General features: G+C 56.1%; 2 protein-coding genes across 3 annotated transcripts; both read left to right on the top strand.

The window, feature by feature from the left end:
- Nucleotides 1-9,803, top strand: GIPC1 (GIPC PDZ domain containing family member 1). Of its 2 annotated transcripts, XM_024556837.3 has the most exons (9): nucleotides 1-88; nucleotides 2,254-2,308; nucleotides 3,942-4,030; nucleotides 5,976-6,296; nucleotides 7,122-7,307; nucleotides 7,379-7,559; nucleotides 8,303-8,415; nucleotides 8,780-8,861; nucleotides 8,994-9,803. In XM_024556837.3, the coding sequence occupies exons 4-9, from the start codon at nucleotides 6,009-6,011 to the stop codon at nucleotides 9,143-9,145; spliced, it is 1,002 nt and encodes a 333-aa protein (XP_024412605.1). In that variant the 5' UTR covers nucleotides 1-88; nucleotides 2,254-2,308; nucleotides 3,942-4,030; nucleotides 5,976-6,008; the 3' UTR covers nucleotides 9,146-9,803. The 2 variants fall into 2 exon arrangements, with proteins under 2 accessions (XP_024412605.1, XP_045048546.1); XM_045192611.2 differs by lacking the exon at nucleotides 5,976-6,296.
- A 107-nt stretch (nucleotides 9,804-9,910) lies between these two features.
- On the top strand, nucleotides 9,911-14,986 carry PTGER1 (prostaglandin E receptor 1). The gene is made up of 4 exons (XM_045192612.3): nucleotides 9,911-10,447; nucleotides 11,303-12,070; nucleotides 12,910-13,870; nucleotides 14,479-14,986. The coding sequence occupies exons 2-4, from the start codon at nucleotides 11,847-11,849 to the stop codon at nucleotides 14,743-14,745; spliced, it is 1,452 nt and encodes a 483-aa protein (XP_045048547.2). The 5' UTR covers nucleotides 9,911-10,447; nucleotides 11,303-11,846; the 3' UTR covers nucleotides 14,746-14,986.
- Nucleotides 14,987-15,291: the final 305 nt, after the last annotated feature.

The following is a 15,291-nucleotide window of genomic DNA, read 5'->3' as shown; positions in this document are numbered from 1 at the left end:
CCTGCCCCCTGTCCGACGCTGCGGGAGAGGCCCGGGCAGGAGTTTGACGAGGGCAGAGCTGGGTTGGCGTAGGCAGGCGGTGGTGCAGGTGAGTGATCCCAGGAGGCGGGTCACGGCGCTGCCGCTCCGGGGACCCTGTCGCGGACCTGCGGGGATCCGGCTGATCGTACGGGGTGGGGCCGGTCCCATAGACGCGACTGGAATCGGCTGGGCGGGCGAGGGCATGCCCAGGCCCCTTCCCAGCCGGGCGCCTCCCTTCCCGCTGGGTGCAGGGAGCCAAACCACCCACCGCTAGAATGGGGTCTCCAGCCGCACACCTGTCCCCTGCACCCCTCTGGGCAGTCCTCATCCCGGCAGGGACAGGCGTGGGGTCGATGTTTCTGAGCCCTACCCAGGCATCTCCCTGGAGGTGGCCGTGTCCCAGTCCTCCAGGGCCCAGGGGGCCTTGGTGAAGACCGAGGTCCGGATAATAATAATGAAAAAAAAAAAAATCATCCGACTGGCATTGATTGAACACTTGCGTGTCAGGTATTTACCATGCTGATCATTGAATTTAAACACCTCATGGAAGGTACTGTTACTTCTTTTATGAGTGAAGCAGCAGACCCAGAGAGGTGGAATGATTTGTCTAAAGTCACAAAGCTAGTAAGTGGTAGATCTGGAACTCAAACCCATACCTCAAGAGGCCAGAACTGGAGTCTCAACCACTAGACTACATGTTCAGTGGCTCCATGGCTCAGATGTTCCTGAACAGCTCTTCTGCCTGCTGCTGGCTACCCAGCTTTCCCTCTTCACGCCTGCTCCCCGCCCCCCCGCCCCGCGCCTCACACACAAACACCATACATACTACCTGGGCCACACCTGCTGGTCTTTTCTTCTCCCCACACCCCCTTCTTCCCTGAGCTAGAAGGCAAGGCTGGAGTACCTGGGTTCTGAGAAGAGAGTGACATCTGTAAGGGAGATAGGGGGGCAGGATATTGGGGTCCCATACCTGCTGGGTGCCCCTGGGAAGCCTGGGCCCATTCCAGGGCAGTAGGCGTTTTCCCAGGAAACACCCAGGAGCTGGTTTTTCAAGATTGAATCAGAGGCCCCCGCCCTCCTCTCCAGAGCGTTACCCTGCTTGACAGGGGAACCTGGGTGTTTCCTGTCCCTTAACTTGTGTGAGCTCCCAGGAACCCCCTTCGCTGCTTCCTCCTCCCCCCATTCTGTGTGGCTGTGGAATTGCTAAGTTTCAGGCCCGTCACAAGGAAGAGAGGGTGGAGATGCTGAATTCCAGCTAACCCACTCAGTGCCGGGGCTGAAACTCCTCTTCTCCAGCCCTGTGTTCAGGTTTGAGGGGAGCCTGAGAACAAGGGGAGAGGGTTGCAGTTAGCAACCTCACAGCAGATGTGTTCTGAGGGTTGGGAGGCTCAGAAAGCACTCAGATTGAAGATATAAGATACATTCATTCATCTACAAATATTTACTTAGTACCTACTCTGTGCCAGGCAGTGTTTTTAGCACAGAGAGTTCAATAGTGAACAAGACAAAAATCCTTGCTCTTGCAAGGGGAAATGGGCAACAGACAAGCTAACAAGTAAATAAGGAAGATACCTACAGATGATGATCAGTGCTATGAATGAAATATGAGGGGCGGCGTGATGGAAACACTGGGCAAGGGGGGCTGTCAGAGAACGCGACTTTGGAGCTGAGGCCTGAATGACAAAAAGGAGCCAGCCCTGCAAAGATCAGGCAGAGGGCACAGCCAGGGCAAAGGCCCTGAGGCTGGGCCAAGCTTGGAATAGGGTGGCTGGGGCAGGAGATGCAACCAAAGTAGCGATTCTACAAGTCAGGGGGTTCCATTAAGGAGTTTGGAGCTTTTTCTCTGTGAGGTGGGAAATTGTAAGATTTGAAGCAGGAGAGTAACATGATCTGGTTTACATTTTAAAATAGAGACATGGAGTTAAATAACAGCCTACGACTGGAAGACAAGAGTTCTGCTAGGGCAACATGTAATTAAGTTCATGGGCCTGAGCTGTCTGGACCCCAGGGGTGATTCTAAGAGGCTGGGGCAAGCTGAGGAGGCTGCCTGGAGGAGGTGGAGTAGGTCCTGGCAGCAGAGAGGACTGAGATGTTCCTGGACAGGACAGGCAAAGAGGCAATAATAACAGCTTCATTAAGTTGACTATGAGGCGAAGTGCTAAGCAGGTTACATGCATAATCTCTTTGAATCCCCACAAGCACTCTGAGACAGAAATTCTGTTCGTTTTTCAGATGAGTAAACTGAGGCCCTGTCAAGTGAAGTGACTTGCCTACAGCCACGCAGCGGGTAAGTGGCAAGGGTGGGATTTGAACACAGGCCATCCTGCCTCTTCTGGCCTGGAGGACAAATTTATTAATCACCCATTTTCTTTACCATCATTATTCCCCTCTCACAGGTGAGGACACAGCAGGCAGCCTGAACCAGGGTAGCAAGTGTGGACAGAGAATAGGAGGTTGGGAATTGAGGAATAGAATGTGGGGGTCCAGGGAAAAAGAGGAAGTTTGAATTTTCTATATTTATAGATGAAAATAGTAATAATCAACACTTATGGAACCATTATACTGTGTACCAGGAACTTTTCCAGGCACGTGTTCCTTAGAACTCAGAGAGCTTGAAACATTTACCCAAGGTCACACAGCCGTTAATTTGGGAAGCCAGATTTCAGACTCATGTTCTTAATATTCTTCCTCTTGTAGTATATGGTGGGGGAGGAGTATATGGTGGGGGAGGAGTGTATGGTGGTGGAGGAGAATCAGGGGAGGTGATGATGAGGTGGTTGTTGTTGTTGTTTTTTAATCGAGTGTAATGAAATAACTTGACGAGGCAGTATTGGTGTATTCATTCAGAATTTATTTTTTGTCCAGTATCCAATTAGTGCCTACTGTGTGCTAGGCCCAATGATGGGTATCAATGGAACCAATAAAAGACTAGTATTCAGAATATATAAAGAGTTCCCACAAATCAATAAGAAAAAAAGACAGGCTGTGCAACTTTATTAAATGAGCAAAGACTTAAACAGGCAAGTCACAAAAGGGCAAATCCAAATGGTTAATAAATGTATTAAAAGGTATTCCACATCATTGATTATGAGGGGAGTGAAAAAAAACCCACAATGAAAGGTAGAGATAGGGTACCTGTCTCCATGGCTAGATGAAGCACTTGCCCTGTGCCCAGCTCTATGCTGGGACACAAGGGATACAGAGGTGGGGCTTGTGTTTTTGCTGGGGAGACAAGACCCTCTTTTTTTTTTTTTAATTTTTATTGTTATTCAATTACAGTTGTATGCCTTTTCTCCCCATCCCTCCACCCCACCCCAGCCAAACCCCCCCTCCCTCCCCCACCTCCACCCTCCCCCTTGATTTTGTCCATGTGTCCTTTATAGTAGTTCCTGTTGACAAGACCCTCTTGAGAGCAGAGACTATAGCCTGTGCTCCTTTGTCTCCCCAGAGCTGGACATAGGGTCTGGTGGACTGGTGAATATTAAGATAAATCATTCAACAAATATTTACTGATCACCTGCTATGTGCCATGCACTGTTCTCTGCACTGAGAATATAAGGATGAATTAGACAGACAGAATTCCCTGCCCTTTCAGAAAACAAATAGTGAACAAGATAAACAAATGAAATATATTTTTCCACCTGAAAGAGGTGAGAGAGTGAGTTGTATGGATACCAGAGAGCACAGCCAGTGCAAAGGCCCTGAGGCTGGACTATGCCTATGTGTTGGGATGAGGCCTGTGTGACTGGAGGGGTAGGCGAGGGGGAGAACGGGAGCAGAGGAGGGCAGGGAAGTAACAGGGACAGATATTTGGGGGCCCATGGACCAAGGGGAGGATGTTGGCTTTTACTCCAATTGAGTGAGGAGCTCTGGGAGGATTCAGAGCAGAGCATAGTTGTGATGTGGCTTATGTTTTACAGGATCACTCTGGCTACTGTTTTGACAAGAGACTGTGGAGGGGCAAGGGTGGAAGCTGGAAGACCCGGAAGAGGCTACTGTACTAGTGTAGGTGAGTGATGATGGGGCTGGACCAGGTGATCCCAGAGGAAGTGTTGGAGAATGATGAATGAATGAACGAATGAACAAATAAATGAATGGATGCAAGAGAATGGGAGCAGCTCACTGGGCTCTACTGCATCCAGGACAGCTCCCAGAAGAGGCAATCTAAAGGGAGGGAACAGGAAGTCTTTTACACAGAAAAATATAATTTGGTATAATTTGATCCTCACCACAACCTGGCCAGGGATATACACAATGTCCCCATCCATAGGCTAAGCATCTGAGGCCCAGGCAGATTGAGCTGCTTAGGGGACAGCTTTGTGGTTATGAACTTGGGTTTGGAAGTCAAACCTGAGGATGCAGCCAGACTCTGTGACTTTGGACGTGTGACTGAAAAATGAAATCTCAACTCTTTCCCAGCTTATAAGGCCCTACACAGTTGGCTAATGTCACCTCTTTTGTCTTTCCTCTTCACACTCTCCCACTCCACTCCACTCCACACTGGTCTCTAGCTGATCTATGGGCCTGAGTCTGTGAGTCTGCTCAGAACCCTCCATTCTTCTACTTCACTCAGAGCAAAAGCCCAAGTCCTCCCGGCAGCCCTCAAGGCCCTGCTGCATCTGACTGTCACCTCCCCACCCTTACCTCCTCCTGCTCTTCTTCCTCTTTATTCACTCTGTTCCAACTAATGGGCCTCCCTCCTGTTCCTCAGGCACGCCAAGCACCTCAGGGACTTTGTACCAGCTGTTCCCTCGGCCTGGAATGTTCTTGCCTTACATCCTCAATTGAACACTTTTTTCCATCAGTCAAGTCTCAGATTCAGCTCTAACCTGCTCAGAGAGGCCCTCCCTGACCTTGTCTATAGAACTTTTCTTGTTTTATTGTCTTCATGGGACTATGAAAACTTATATTAGATATTTGCACCTCCTCCTCTGAACTGCTTGGTCCTGGACATCATGGACAGGGCCCCATCTGGCCAATATAGCACCTAGGAGTGACTTAGAAAAAGTCAGCCCTTCCTCCCAGCACACACATCACCGTGCCAGGGTCTGGTGCTTCTGCACAGGGAACAACCAGTGTAACTGCGCATGGCGGCCCTAGTCAGGGACCTTGCTTATTGAAGGCAATGTCTAAAATGGTGTGTGGAATACTGTAAAAACTCAAAAAATACTTGTTTGAAGGGAGGGAGGGAGTAAGAGAGGGAGAAAGAAACTGAGTAGGGGGAGAGAGGAAAGAAAAATAGTATATCAGCCAGGACAAGTTCTGCTACAGTAACAAACAACTTAGTGGCTGAACAAAAATTTTAGTAACTGAACTCAACAAAGGTTTTAATTTTCATTCCTGCTCCATGTCCGTTGCAGCTCAGCAGGAAGTTCCATTCACTGTAGTCACTCAGCGCCTGGCCTGATGAAGCCACTACCATATCAATTGTGGCTGGTCACCCTGCCAGAGAGAAACAGACCTCTGGAGGCTCTTGCTGTAGCAATTAAATGCTTCAGTCCAGAATGTCATGTATTACTTCCTCTCACATTCACTGGACAGAGTTAGGGACGTGTCTGCCCAGACATAAGGAGATCAGTGAGTGCCATCTGCCTACGTGCTTTGACGGGAGAGTCGGAAGTATTTTGCACAGCATTAATGACTGCAACTGATAGAAAAATAAAGAGAACTCTAACCCCTCTGAACCTCCATTTTCTCATCCTTTAAATGGGTGTAATCATAACATAGTCTGATCCCTACATCACAATGTGGTGTAAGGTCATGGAGTGGTCTGCATGGGGCCGTAATAGATATTAGCTGCTAGTACTATGTATGAGTGTCAAAGTGCTAGGACAGAGTTGTGAATGGAGGCTATTTGATCCGACTATGTCATTGGGCCTGTGGAGTGCTAATGGTGGGGGACAGATGGCCTGGGACCATTGCCCTGTCCCTAAGCCCACTTTCCCACCCTGCAGATCTCCTGGGCGTGCTCCCTCTCCCCACCGCTCATGCCGCTGGGACTGGGGCGGCGGAAAAAGGCGCCACCTCTGGTGGAAAATGAGGAAGCTGAGCCAGGTCGTGGTGGGCTGGGCATTGGGGAGCCAGGGCCCCTGGGTGGAGGTGGGGCAGGAGGGCCCCAAATGGGCTTGCCTCCCCCTCCCCCGGCCCTGCGGCCCCGCCTCGTGTTCCACACCCAGCTGGCCCATGGCAGTCCCACTGGTCGAATTGAGGGCTTTACCAACGTCAAGGAGCTGTATGGCAAGATTGCCGAGGCCTTCCGACTGCCAGCTGCTGAGGTACCCACCAGGAAGCCCCCGGGGTCGTGATGGTGGGCTAGAGGCCTGGACATGCATGCTGGTCCTGAGCTGGTGCTCAGGTGCTGATGCTGCAGATGCTGAGGCTTGCACCTCACTGAATGATGGGGGAACTGGAGGGTAGGGCTGGAGGCTGAGTTCCCATCAGGCATTGGGAAGCCTGGGCACCAGTCAATCCTTGGGACTGATGTCCATACCTGGATGCTGAGTTCCCATGAGGCATTGGGAGGCGAGCACCCCAGTGAATTATGGGGACCTGGAGGCCAGGACTAGGTGCTAAGTTTCCACTGGGTTTTGGGAAACCTGTGCACCAGCGGATTATAGGAACTGATGTTCAGGACTGGATGCTATATTCCCATCATGCATTGAGAGGCTTGCGCCACAGTGGATTGTGGTGGCTGGAAGTCTGGTGCAAGATTCACTTCTCCATGATGCATAGAGAGGCCTGATCATAAGGACTTTGGGCACGAAAGAGAGCCCCGGAGGACAATAGTGGGATTGAGCAAGAAGTACCTACAGGGGTCTCAGTAGGCTGGGTGGGTGTCTGTACCCTTCATTCATTACATAAGCATTTATTAAGCACCCGCAGTAGGCCAGGTTCTGTCCCCTGGAACTAGCAGGCAGTTTTTGCTAGGGCAGAAATTCCAGCCGTAGCAGAGCTGACCTCCCAGCTCTGGCTCCGGAGGTCGTCAGGCACTGGGATGGGGACCTCTAGGCCTTTCCAAACTCTCCTCCCTTCTCCATCAGATCAGTGTTGCAAAGGGTGAGGGAGGGTAGGTGAGAGTTAAGTGTCTCCCACCTCTGCAGGTGATGTTCTGCACCCTCAACACCCACAAAGTGGACATGGACAAGCTCCTAGGGGGCCAGATTGGGCTGGAGGACTTCATCTTTGCCCATGTCAAAGGGCAGCGTAAGGAGGTGGAAGTGTTCAAGTCAGAGGAGGCGCTGGGGCTCACCATCACGGACAACGGGGCTGGCTACGCCTTCATCAAGGTGCCTGAGGTTAGGTTGGGCCGAAGGACCAAGGGGCGGAGCCACGGGGCTAACTGCTCCTTTCTCTCCAGCGCATCAAGGAAGGTAGTGTTATTGACCACATCCAGCTCATTAGCGTGGGTGACATGATCGAGGCCATCAACGGTCAGAGCCTGCTGGGCTGTCGGCACTACGAGGTGGCCAGACTGCTCAAGGAGCTTCCCCGAGGCCGCACCTTCACACTGAAGCTCACAGAGCCCCGCAAGGCCTTTGGTGAGGGGGCTGCTGCCAGTACTACCAATATATATATTCCCTGTTCACTTGGGTCCAGGCTGCAGTGTCATGGGCCACCAGAAGGTGGCGCCCAAGCCCAGCTGGCCAAATTTAAAAGAGGGACTGCTCCACTCAGCCTTGCGGAGAGGGTGCTGGCTCTCTGCCCAGCTTGGGAGGAGAGTGGGGGCAAGGAGGAAGTTGCCCCCACACCTAGCTTCCAGGAGCCATTAGCCCAGCCAAGCGCCCCCAACCCTGGCCAGCTCCCCCAGGCCTAGTAAGCCAGGCTTGGCTGACCTGTGCCAGCCCCCGCTCCCTTTTCAGTCTGGCTTCACTAACTCTCGGGAATGGGCTGCAGGCCCCTAGGGTGGGGGTAGGGGACTCTGAAACACTTCCCCAGGCAGTTAGGGCTGGTCCGGTTGGCCCAGAAGCAATACCCCTTTGGCCCTGGGAAGAGCAGCTAGAGATCAAGGCCCCACCCCCTTCCTGTCCCGCAGGCCTGGGGGCAGATGTGGCCCACTTCAGTCTCCCCCTTCAGCCTTTTCCTTTCCCAGCCCTGGTTGTCCCTCCCCCATCCATGCCAAGTCTGAGGCAGGAGTCCTGCTCTCCTGGGGTTACCTCAGCCCCAACTACCCCTGGAACCTGAAGGAGCTTGGAGGGGATAGAGGGGGATGAGGATGTCTGGATTCCTGTCTAGAACAGGCTGAATTTGTCCCCCTGCCCCATAACTCCCCTGCCTTTCACAGACATGATCAGCGTGCGTTCAGGGGGTGGTCGTCCTGGCTCAGGCCCCCAGCTGGGCACTGGCCGAGGGACTCTCCGGCTGCGATCCCGGGGCCCTGCCACAGTAGAGGATCTGGTGAGTGTTCCAGCTGGGCCCCACTCTGCACACTCAACGTGGAGACCCCTTCCCTGCACACTCATAGGTAGCAGCACCACCTGGTTAGCTGAGGGGCTCCAGGCACTGGATGCAAACCCCCACCTCTGCTTCCTCCCAGTTCTAGGACCTTTCTTGGATAAGTGGGCCTTCCTTATTAGTTTCCTTATCTGTAAAATGGGAGGGGGGTGGCAGTAATAATACTGATAATGTCAGGGTTGTCATGAAAATGAACTGTGGGTTAATATATAAAGTGGCAAAAAGAGACCTGGCACTTAGTAAATACATTTACAGTTATAGTCACATTACTGTGATGTTGTTGTTTGTCCTCACACCCCAACTCTAGCCCTCAGCCTTTGAGGAGAAGGCAATTGAGAAAGTCGATGACCTGCTGGAGAGTTACATGGGCATTAGGGACACAGAGTTGGGTGAGTAGCTGGCACTTGAATCTGGGTAGGGGTGGGAGGCTGGGGGAGGAGGCTTCCAGGTTCTGTGGACTGAGTCTACCTGAGCAAGCACCTCTGCTATCTGTGCCTCCATTCTGCTCCCCCCACCCACAGCGGCCACCATGGTGGAGCTTGGGAAGGACAAGAGGAACCCAGACGAGCTGGCTGAGGCCCTGGATGAGCGGCTTGGTGACTTTGCCTTCCCTGATGAATTCGTCTTTGACGTCTGGGGTGCCATCGGGGACGCCAAGGTTGGCCGTTACTAGGCTTCCTACTGGACCTTGCAATGACCTGAGCCTGGCCTGGTGGGAGCCCCTGGGGTGGGAACACCACGGCCCAGACTCCAGCATCTGGCTTGGCCAGGCCTTTGTCCTGGCCTTGGCCCAGCAGTCCCAGGATGATGTGGCGAGGAGGTGGGGCTGAGCGCCTGCCCCACTCCAGTTGGTACCACCCCCTCTCTGGTTCCAAGCCTGGCTGGGGTCCCCAGATCCCCTGCACTCCTGTCCTGTTCCCCACCTACCTCAGCCAGACAGGCTCTGGGAAGGACCAGCCAGATTAGGCGGCCAGGCCCCCCACCCCCAGTACTTTCCACATCAGCTGCCAAACTGGTTTCTCTTTCCCCCTGGGGCCTTGGGTTCTGTTTGGGGGTCCTGACCTCCCTGGTTTCTTAATGTAGGGGATCCAAAGGGGGGGCTTCCCCCCTTACCCCTCAGCAAATGCAATAATCCCCCCTTTCTGCCACCCCCCTCCAGAGGAGCTCCCTACCTCCACATTTGAAACATGAGTCTGCTGTGAACCCCCAATGTCCCCACCCCACCTGTGTCTCCCTCAGCCCAGCCCCAGACAGACAGGGCATGAGGGATGGTGTCGGTGGGCTTTTGTATCTGACTTTGCTGTCTGGAACATAAAGACTCTGCTGTTGGACCTGTCTGGTTGGCCTTGGGGTGGGTGTGTGGGGTAGGCCCGGGCTGGGAAAGAATGTAGCAGCTGAAATCCATCCTCCTAGGGCTCCAAATTGAATTAGGAGCTGGCCCTGGCTGCCCGCCCCCTCCCACCCGTTCCGCCTGACAAGGCTCCTGGCTGTGGGCCACCAGGCTTCCAGGCAAGGCCTGAGCATTTTGGCCTACTGAGGGTTCAAGTCTGGCTCCCTTTCGAACAAGGCCTCCTGCCACTGGGCACAAGCTGCTGGCTGTGGCCCAGGGTTGTGGGGAGCCCCAGGGCTGGAAGGTGTGGAGGCCTGGCTTGTAAAATGAAAGGTGGGGGGAGAGGGCCCAAAGGGAGCCTCAGGCCTGCTGGGGCGAGTGCTCTGGGGAAGAGCCCACCCCGAAGCTGGGGGAGCAGTCATGATGCCGCCACACACCACCTGCTGGGCATGCAGAGTCTGCGGGTGTTCACGGCCGGCCCGGTCGTACACTGGACATAAGCCCGGACTGCTTGTTTTGACAACCCACTTCATCCTTGAGGATGGAAGGGGGGTCGGCGGGACCCCGGCCAGACTTGGAGGGAAGAGCCAGGAGTGAAGGGAGGGGAGCCAGCTAAGCCGGAGGTCCCTGCAGGAATGTTTGAGGGTGAGCTGAGGAAATGTGAGCCCAGTCCGTTCCCCACTTCCATTGGTTGGGTGACTGGCCCCCGGGGTAGGGGAGGTGGGAGGACCACTGGGCTAGGGTGCAAGGCTGCTTTTCTGGTGGGACAGGGGCAGCGGCTGTTGGGGTTACTCTGTGCACTTGGGCGCCTGTGGGTGTTCCATGTGTCTGCGCCAGTAGAAGGCTCTGGTTTGGAGGGTGTGATGTGTGTCTCTGTTGAGAGTAGGGCTGTGTATATCAGAGTGTCAATGATTTGTGACCATACTGAGGACTGTAACTGTTGAAGAAATCGGGTGCAATGACTGTCTGTGTGCCAGAGTGTTTGTGGGTGTAACTGGCAGTGTCTGCATGGAGTGTGGCTGTGTGCCTGCAGAACTGTGAGCATGTTGTCTGGCTGTTCCTGTTTCTCAGGTAGGGGTAGGGGGCAACAGGCAAAGATCTCGGGGTGTCCAGGGACTCCTTGTGTCTTGGGTGTGGTGTGTGCCCGTGGATCTTGTCTTGGACTGTTAGGGGGTATCTCTGGGTGATATGGATGTGGGTGAGGGGCTGTATCAGCGATAAGGATCTCAGGGGGCTGCATTTCAGGGTGTTGAGAAGGGTAGCCAGTGTGAGTGGGTAACTATGGGGATGTCTCTGGTGCTGGGAGTGCAAATATCTCTGAGTTCAGGGGTGTGACAATGGCTGACCCTAAGGTTCTGAAGAACATGGCTGGCTGGGGACAGGCTGAGATGGTGCCTGGTCTCAGGGTGTTAGGGGATATAATAGTGTGTCTTCAGATGTGAGACTGTGTGTGTGCCCCTTCTTAGAGCAGGAGGTGAGGCTGCAACTGTATGTCCACAGGTGTGTCCCAGGTGTCGTTCACCACATCCTGAAGCAGGATCTAGGAGAGTCCCCCAGTCTCTGGGCCGCCTCCTCCTTCCCTCCATGGGTATGACTCTCTGCTGCCCTGGCCTGGGCTTTAAGCCCCTGTGTAAATAGTGGGCGGGTCTTGTGGCCTGGCTGGGTCTGACCCAAGTTAGTCCACCCAAGGCCACTGCTCATCACCACCCACCCACCCAACATCTATGAAGGCTCTGGAAGGACAAAAGAGTGCTACTGCCCCCACCGGGGTTAGCCTCTCAACCTCGCAGCCCCATGGGTGCAGCGGCATCCCCTGCAGCCACCCCAGCCCGCCCCTGGTGACGCTCACATTTTCCAGTGTTTAGATTTTATCCACTTTATTAATGAGGCAGGCGAGAGGCCTGAGCCTGGGGGGAAGGGGGGTGCTCCTGCCTGGCCAGGCGGAGGGGATCACAGGGGGCCAGGACAATGCCTTGGGAACACCCCTTTCTCATAGGGGAGCTGGGGCTCAGAGAGGTCCCCACCCATTGCCAGGAGCACCGAGATGGGGTTTCTACCACTCCAGGACCCCAGCAGGCTGGTGCTGGGTGGAGCAGTCCCCTGGAGGCCTGAGTGGGCAGCGGGAGGAGGCAGGGAACTGAGGAGCCGCCCCTGTAGAAAGGGAGGGAGGAAGCGGCCTGCCAGAGAGCTCGGGCGCAGCGGGAGGTGCAGCAGGCAGCAGGGACTGAGAAGCAGGCAATGGGGACCCAGTGTCCCAGGCACCACCAGGTAAGGAGGCTGGGGTGCGAGAATCTCAGGTGGGGCTGGAGGGCAGGAAGGGCGGGGCCATGGTTCCTTCTGCCTGTCTGTCCTGTGTTCCTTGACTCTCAGCCACATCTGTTCCTGTCGCTCTTCCCATCTGTCCATTCTCCCTTCCCATCTAACCCAGGGGGCAGTTCTGTCCTCTCAGCCCTTACCACCAGGTATCAAGGAGTGGGTGGTTCTGGGTCAGCCTGGAGGCCTCTTGGGCAGGGACATGGATCTGGCAGGAGTGGAACCCTGGGGCATCCAGGGTGAGGCAGCTGTGGTCAGGGGTACGGCCTCAATGAGAGACAGCAATGGAACTCAGAGATGGGAATGTGGGGGACAGAAGTGCGTCTGTGGGGACAGAGAGGTGGCCATGGGGACTAGTGGGACCATGTGGATAGAGACAGTGCATTGGGGAGAGAGAGGTCCACGGTGGCAGAGGTGGAGCTGTGGGCATCACACATGGGACTGGAGTAGAGGTGACATGACTGTCAGAGATGGGGGACAGTGGGGCCTTGGGATCAGAAATGGGACCAGGGACCAGAAATTTAATGTGGTGTAAATGGGAGGTGGGTCTGTGAGGCCCACAGACTATGACAGACAGGAGGGCTAGAGCCAGGGGAGCCACAGGGAGGCTGGGAGCAAGAGCTGGGATGGTGAGAAGCAAGAGAGGAGTAAGGACCTGAGCAGCAAGGGTCATTGGAGTTGCTGTAGGCCCCCGTGGGCCCTAATGCTCCGAGAAGGGACCATTAGCTGCTCCCAGCCCAACAGTGGGCGCTGTGCCCTGGGCCAGCCTCAACTTGCCCTTCTCTTCTCCCCAGCCCCACCCCAGCACCTGACATGAACCCTTACGGCCCCCTCAACCTGAGCCTAGCGAGCGAGGCGACCACATGTGCAGCGTTTGGGGCCCCCAACGCTTCCGCTGGGCCGCCGTCGGGCCTCGGCGGCGCCTCCCCGGCGCTGCCCATCTTCTCCATGACGCTGGGCGCTGTGTCCAACGTGCTGGCGCTGGCGCTGCTGGCTCAGGCTTCGGGCCGCCTGCGCCGCCGCCGCTCGGCCACTACCTTCCTGCTCTTCGTCGCCAGCCTGCTGGCCACCGACCTCGCAGGCCATGTGATTCCGGGCGCGCTGGTGCTGCGCCTGTACGCAGCAGGGCGCTCACCCGCCGGAGGCGCCTGCCACTTCCTGGGCGGCTGCATGGTCTTCTTTGGCCTGTGCCCACTGCTGCTGGGCTGTGGTATGGCGGTGGAACGCTGCGTGGGGGTCACGCGGCCTCTGCTGCACGCGGCACGCGTCTCGGTGGCCCGTGCGCGCCTTGCTCTGGCTGCACTGGCCGCAGTGGCCTTGGCCGTGGCACTGCTGCCAGTGGTGCGAGTGGGTCACTATGAGCTGCAGTACCCTGGCACATGGTGCTTCATCGGCCTGGACCCAGCAGGCGGCTGGCGCCAGGCACTGCTCGCCGGCCTCTTCTCCGGCCTCGGCCTGGCCGCGCTGCTCGCCGCGCTCGTGTGCAACACGCTCAGTGGCCTGGCCTTGCTTCGTGCCCGCTGGCGCCGCCGCTCTCCTCGGCAACCCCCGATCTCAGGCTCCAACAGCCGAAGGCGCTGGGGTGCACGTGGACTCCGCTCAGCCTCCGCCTCATCCATCGCTTCGGCCTCCGCTGCCCCTAGCAGCATCCTAGGCCGTGGCTCAGCACGTAGAGCCCGCGCCCACGACGTGGAGATGGTGGGCCAGCTCGTGGGCATCATGGTGGTGTCGTGCATCTGCTGGAGCCCACTGCTGGTGAGGGGCACAGCGGCCCTTCCAGCCAAAGTTCTCCCTTGTCCTTCGCTCCCACCGTGTCCCTTCCCACCCTTTTCCACCCCAGAGTACTTGTGTCCTCTCTCCCTTCCCCATCCAGGGCGCCACCTCCTGGAAGCCAGACAGGAGAACCCGCCCTTTGCCCTCTCCCTCTGACATTCCACCCCTCCTCCCAGCCCCTTTATCTTTAACTTACTCCTTGTAGATCTTTGTAGTTCCCCCCACCCCACACACGCCCCCTCCCCAGCCCCACCCCTCTAGGTCCGATGCTTCATCTCAGCCCCCTTCCTCCACCCCACCCCATTTTTCTTCTCCCCTCCAGTGCCCTGCCCTTCGGAACAGGGCATTCTTTCTAGCCCAAACCCCCACCCAATGAAGGCCTTTGCTTTTGCCACGCCCTTTGTGCTCCTTTGCTAGTCTTTCCCTGAAGACATCCCTTTACCCTCCTGATGCTCCACCTGTTCTCACAGCCCCCTCCCATCCATCTCTCATCTCACGCTCCCACCCATCCCAGCCCCACGCTTCGCTGGTCCCCTTCTCTCACACCCACCCCACTGCTCACACCTGACTCACACCGGCTCCTTCCACAGGTGTTGGTGGTGTTGGCCGTCGGGGGCTGGGGCTCCAGCTCCTTGCAGCGGCCGCTGTTTTTGGCCGTACGCCTCGCTTCGTGGAACCAGATCCTGGACCCTTGGGTGTATATTCTGCTGCGCCAGGCTGTGCTGCGCCAACTGCTTCGCCTCCTGCCCCCGAGGTCCAGCGCCAAGGGCAGCCCCGCGGGGCTGGGCCTGAGCAGAAGCGCTTGGGAGGCCAGCTCACTGCGAAGCTCCCAACATAGTGGCCTCAGTCACTTCTAGACACACCTAGAGGCCCAGCAGCTAAGGTAGACCACTCTGACCCAGGCAAGGTCCACAGCGCGGAGCCTTTGAGAAATAAAGCCATTTTGCAGACCAGCCCAGGGCTGCGTGTCCGTTGGGGCTGCAGCACACATGTGACCGTGGGAGGGGCGGGAGGGTTGGCAGAGGCACAGGGTGCTCCTCTGGAGGTACAGTTCCGGGATTTGCCACACGGGGACCCAGAGGAGTCCAACGCGGAGCCAGAGACACAGGAGCCTGTGTAGAATGCGGAACCGCAGGCCCGGGATCTGGGATCCGGGCTCCACCGGGAGCAGACCAAGATAGTTGTAGAGCACTTCTTGCCCCTGCCACTGCCAGGACTGACTCCCGCAGCCATTTGCCCATTGTGGCTCTGAGTTCCCCAACACACCCCCAAGACCGTACCTCCAACCATGCCCTATCACTGCCTCTAATTCCAGACGTCCCTCAACACAGCCCCAAAACCCCGTCCCTTCGTGGCCTGTCCGTGCTTCCCACCATAGTGACAGCCCCCGAGTCCCCACCCTC

This window comes from Desmodus rotundus, chromosome 9, assembly GCF_022682495.2.
Source record: "Desmodus rotundus isolate HL8 chromosome 9, HLdesRot8A.1, whole genome shotgun sequence".
NCBI lineage: Eukaryota > Metazoa > Chordata > Mammalia > Chiroptera > Phyllostomidae > Desmodus > Desmodus rotundus.
This window is presented reverse-complemented; position numbering and strand designations above follow the sequence as displayed.

Coding starts and splice junctions, on each gene's coding strand:
- PTGER1 (XM_045192612.3), top strand. CDS start 11,847: ATGGGGTTTCTACCACTCCAGGACCCCAGCAGGCTGGTGCTGGGTGGA. Junction 12,071..12,909: donor AGTGTCCCAGGCACCACCAG/GTAAGGAGGCTG, acceptor TCTTCTCCCCAG/CCCCACCCCAGCACCTGACA. Junction 13,871..14,478: donor TCTGCTGGAGCCCACTGCTG/GTGAGGGGCACA, acceptor CTCCTTCCACAG/GTGTTGGTGGTGTTGGCCGT.
- GIPC1 (XM_024556837.3), top strand. CDS start 6,009: ATGCCGCTGGGACTGGGGCGGCGGAAAAAGGCGCCACCTCTGGTGGAA. Junction 6,297..7,121: donor TCCGACTGCCAGCTGCTGAG/GTACCCACCAGG, acceptor CCACCTCTGCAG/GTGATGTTCTGCACCCTCAA. Junction 8,416..8,779: donor CTGCCACAGTAGAGGATCTG/GTGAGTGTTCCA, acceptor CCCCAACTCTAG/CCCTCAGCCTTTGAGGAGAA.